The 5,309-nt window shown below is 46.6% G+C and overlaps 1 protein-coding gene across 1 annotated transcript; it reads left to right on the forward strand.

Moving 5' to 3' along the window:
• The first annotated feature begins 263 nt into the window (after positions 1-263).
• On the forward strand, positions 264-773 carry LOC135460943 (zinc finger protein 397-like). The gene has a single exon (XM_064737918.1). The coding sequence runs from the start codon at positions 264-266 to the stop codon at positions 771-773; it is 510 nt and encodes a 169-aa protein (XP_064593988.1).
• The last annotated feature ends 4,536 nt before the right edge of the window (positions 774-5,309 follow it).

Here is a 5,309-nt window from a genome sequence, read left to right on the forward strand (position 1 = left end):
AAAGAGGCCATTTTGAACGACTCTAGTGCACAGGAATCCAACAGGGAAGAAAAACCTCAGACATCCCACATGAGGAGGGGCTCCAAACCCAGCCCAGGGTGCTCTGAGGAAGAACGACCTACCCTGTACCAGGAAGGTGGACAGAGCTTCAGCCAGAGCACAGAGCTGGTGGTCCATGAGCAGCTTCATCATGGGGAGAAGGCCCACAAGTGCTTGGAGTGTGGGAAGAGCTTCAGCGGAGCAGCACCCTGATCAGCCACCAGATGATTCACACAGGGGAATGGCCATACAAGTGTGGGAAGGGCTTCCGCTACAGATCCACTCTTGTGACCCACCAACGCATCCACACGGGAGAGAAGTCCTACGAGTGTCCCGAGTGCCAGAAGAGGTTTCAGAGCAGCTCTCACCTCCTCCGCCACCAGCGAATTCACACAGATGTGAGGCCCTTCCACTGCCCCGACTGTGGGAAGGGCTTCAAGCGCAGCTCCCACCTCATCAGCCACCAGTGCATCCACACTGGAGAGAGGCCCTACAAGTGTCCCCAGTGTGGGAAGAGGTTTCAGACCAGCTCCAGTCTACTCCTGCATGAGCGCATTCACACGGATGAGAGGCCCTTCCACTGCCCCCACTGCGCGAAGGGATTCAAGCACAATTCCACCCTCATCACCCACCGGCGCCTCTATGCTGAGGAGAGGCCCTACGAGTGTCCCCAGTGTGGGAAGAGCTTCACCAGCAGCTCTCCCTTGAACAGACACCAACGGAGGCACCAGTAAGGGAAGCCCGGGAAATGCTCCAATTGCAGGAAGAGCTTCATGCACCACTCCAGCTTCATCCCCTGAAATAAACAGGGCCAGGAGACTTCTTCTCCTTTTTAATGCCTTTATTAAAAGTGATCAGCTCAGGATTGGGCGGCTCGGCAGGGCTGCAGTCCCCGTCGCGTCTCCCAGGGCGACTCAGAGGAGGAGGATATGCACAGCTCTGTCCACTAGGGGCAGAGCCGGGGGATCCAGTCCTCGTGGGAGCTTTAGGGCGTGAGGTCCCCGTCAGATGTTACCTCTGAGCCTCGCTGGTTACCCTGGTCCCGGCGTCCGGACAACTCTCTGCTCAGGGCGAGAGGGGCTCCGAAGGTGTTCAGCATCTCTGCAGGCTCAGCACTCGGCTCCTCATGTCCAGACATCACTTTAGTCTCTCAATTCTTATTTGGCTCGTTGTTTTGGGGGTTTTCTCGTTGCATTTCGAGTCGGGGTCCCACAAAGCATTCTGGACTTTGGAGTCACTTTGCATAACCCCCCCCCACCCTCTCAGGTGTCTTCCCTAGGTTGGAAGAGCGTGCTGCCTCTGGGAAGAGCAATCTACCGCACCCAGCCAGGGCTTTTACTAATACAAAAGAGGAGATAAGCTCTAATGACCCGTGATTACCATGACAAAACACTAAGAACTTTGGCAAAGACAGAGACCTGGCTGCCTCCCTGTAACTCTTTCTCACAAAAAAATATTAACTGAATTTTTGTTCATAACAGTCCCCCCTCTTTTTTTTTGATCGAGCTTAAATTCTTAAGCTCGCATCAACTCACAATTTTTTGTTTTGAATCTACTATAAATCTCTTGTGCACTTTGGTAATCATGGTTACTTAACCTCGTTACTTTTCTTGGTTTCTCCGGGTTGGTTTGTACAGCCAATACTGTTTTACTAAAACAGACAAATAAGCATAGTAAAAAGAGCAATCCTCCAAGTACACACACAGCGAGAAAAACCACTTTTTCCCATACATATTTTCTGAAAATCTCTAAGTTCTCCCACCCACTGGGATCAAGTGTAGGAGTTTGATCTTGATTATTTACACATGCCAATCTTTTTATTTCGTTTGAAATGTCCCTAATAATTGAATTCTTTATTTTTAATACTGCCTGGAGCCGGATGACTTTGTTCAACACAGATTTTGGGATCCGAACTTGGCTTCTACTATTTTGGATTTTCTCAATTTCTATTTCACTTTCCCGGTTTTGTTTAATTTCTCCCAAATCATTATATATAGGAACTCCCAAACTTGATCCAGTTTCTTTTGGTAATAAGAAAATTGGTGTTATCACCCTAGCAATGCAGTTGCCAGTTGAGATCAAACTTAGGGGTTTAGAGCTCCCCTGAAATGTGTTCCAAAAGGGGTTTATCTCTTTTCCAGTACACTCATATAAATACTTGTAACAAACAATTTTTCTTACCATTTTCACCATTTCTTTGCTTTTTACTAGATCTGCTGAGCTTGTTTCAGCAGCATCACATTCAAAGCAAAACCAGGCTTCCTCTATAGGGCACTCTCCTAGGAGTGGCTGCCTAAAAGTGGCAGTATTCTGGGCTATCCAATACATGCTCTTATTTTTCTGATAAAGGACCAATTGGGAGAGGTTAACACCATCAGGGTTAGAACTGATGTGGACTCTCGACAAGGAGCTCACTTCCTCCTTAAGAGGGGTTGGTAGCACTCTCTGCACGGCTCAGCTGGGCTCCCCTGAGCACCACCAGCAATCAGAGCCATCATTACTGCCCTTCCCAAGAGTCCGGTATGGATCATCTTGCACAGCCTGCCCACCCGGCCTTGCCTCTTGGGGAATTTTACTGAGGAGAAGCTTCCAAGCTCTTTAGAGTCCCTTCTACCCGCTTCTCTGGTTAAACCTCTCTTGGTCTATTCCCTACAAATTTTAGTTTCCCCCCCCAGGGGAGTGTTCTGCAGAGGATTAACCTGGAGTCTTTAGAAGTATATTGGGGAACTTAACCAGAATTACTTATTTACAGCCTTAAACTTTTTACCAACAAAATTTACACAAAACAGTTTTGAAACATTTTAAGCAATATTAGAACTCTTGATGCCAATTTTTTCCCACACAGTTCAGTCTTTTTGACTCTTCCTTTTAAGAGTCAATTTTAAATCCTTTGGTCCTTTTATCACAGTATACTCAGGTGATTTAGCTTGTGAAGTGGATGAATCCTTATCCAGTGCCCGGAGGTGAGTGGTGTGGACTCTGGCCCAATGCCAGAGAGAAAAACTGGGACTCTGGCCCAATGCCAGAAGGAGAAAGGGGTGGAGTCCGGTCCAATGCCAGAGGGAGAATGGGGTGCACTCCGGTCCAATGCCAGAATGCCAGAGGGAAAAAAACCTGATGTTGAATCCTGGTCCAATGCCAGGGGGTGAGAGTGATGTGAGTCCAACCTTTTTCTTTTTGGTCTTCACAGTCAAATTAGTAAGAGTACCTGAAATGGGCTTTCAAACACAGGTATTAATGGTCTGCTATTTAATGATTTTATCAAAACTCAGCTTCTCTGTTTAATGTTATTGGTAATTTCTCTTTTTCCATACCTTGTATGTTTCTCTCATCAACTTCTACATACTCTGTATTTTGCAAGGAGTTGTATTTCTCAGCTAACTTAACTCTCAAAGTACTTTTATTCTCCTATATTTCTGTGTATTTAATTCACTGGTTTTCTGTTCTATTTTCAAGATCTTATTTATTTATCTCTTGCTTCTGTTTCTTACTTTCACTTACAGCTTAAATATTTCTTTCAACCCCTTACACTTTATCTCTTTTTTTCCCTTTTTTTTTTCTTACACCATTCTTCTACACAATACACTTCCCTCTAAGAAAATGTGGTAAAGCTTGTAACTGCATTACCTCTATTCTAATTTGTTTATATTCACTCTCTCATTTCTCATTCACTTTCACACATTCCTCTACGCTTTTAAGACACAAACTTATTGATAGAAAATCACAGGTCCCTATAGCCCCCCCTCACCTTGGGGTTGGCCCACAGGTCTCAGTATCTCTGGGCCTCTTGGAAGGGCCCAGACTCTGGTTGCCCCTGGTACACATTCACCTGTGAGGCTGCCTGCGTGTCACTCACGCTCTTACAGCTACGGCTCCCTCACACATCTGGGGAGCCCTAGTCTGGTTTGCAGGTCACACACACACACGCTTTGGTCACAGCCCCCACCCGCCCGGGGGACACAAGCCTGGTTTGCAGGTCACACACACACTTCCACTGCCCCCTTCCCACCTGCCCAGGAAGTTGAGGCTGACTTTGCTTGTGACTCACTCTCACACACACAACAAGACAACAATAAGGTACCTTTTACTTTCACACCACTTATTACAAGTTTAGTTTTACTGGCCGGTTTTGGTGCTATTGGATATCCTTTCTGCCTAGCTGTTTTTGTCTAACTTTAGATGTTATTTTGTTGAGACAGGACTTATCTGCTCCTGTATCAACCAAAAATTCTAATTCTTCGTTTAGGGGTCCCACCATAAAGTTTACCAAGGGCTCTTTTAGATGTTTCATCGGGTCCCCTAAAGTGTAAAGCCCCTGACCCTCTACTCATCACCTCTAAGGATCTTTCCAGACATCATCTTGTTCCCTGGCTATTGCCACATCGAGACTGAGCTTTCTACAAAACCTCCTGGTGTGTCCTGGCCCTCCACAGTAATAGCAATGTCGTTGTCTCAAAGGGACTTGAGGTGTCTCCATCCCTTTTGCACTTGACAGTACAAGAGGCCTATCCTTGCCTCCTCCTGGTGGTGGACCCGCCCACCCTGCACTTTCTCTAGCTACAGCAACCATGATCTTAGCCTTGGCCTTTGCTTTTTCTTCTTCCCTCCTTAAATACACCTTCAATGCTTCTCTTAATAACTCATTAATGTCCTTCGTTTGCCAATCTTCCATCTTTTCCAGTTTTCTCCCTTTATCAGGCCAAGATTTGGTAACAAATTGGACTTTTAGTAGCATTTGACCTTCTGGGGTGTCTGGGTCTATTCTAGAGTACAACTGGAAGTTCCGCCTTAGGCGATTAAGCCAGGCAGCAGGAGCTTCCTCTTTCTCCTGCATGCCCTCAAATGCCAATTGGGTGTTAGTTCCTTTGGGAACTGACTCTTTGATCCCCCGTATTATCAAAGACCTATATTCCATCATGGCCTTCCTCCCCTCCTCCTGGTTAGGGTTCCAGCTGGGATCCGTTAGTGGCAATTTCTGTTTGCCTGATGGCACCTGGGGTCCTGGACGGTTATCTTTCTCCCAAATTCTTATGCCAGCCACCCTAATCATCTGGACCTCTTCTGGGGAAAACAATATGCTCAGGATGGAATTCATCTCCCCCTAAGTGTAGATATTGGGACCTAGAAATTGATCCACTTGGTTGGCTATGCCCACTGGGTCCTCAGCTAAATGCCCCAACTCTTTCTTGAATCCTCTCACCTCAGAAGCAGTTAGGGGAGCATTCACAAAGCCAACACCTCCCGCTACTCCTCCCATAGGAACCTCTCTG

This window comes from Zonotrichia leucophrys, unplaced genomic scaffold (genome assembly GCF_028769735.1).
Source record: "Zonotrichia leucophrys gambelii isolate GWCS_2022_RI unplaced genomic scaffold, RI_Zleu_2.0 Scaffold_132_126254, whole genome shotgun sequence".
Taxonomy (NCBI): domain Eukaryota; kingdom Metazoa; phylum Chordata; class Aves; order Passeriformes; family Passerellidae; genus Zonotrichia; species Zonotrichia leucophrys.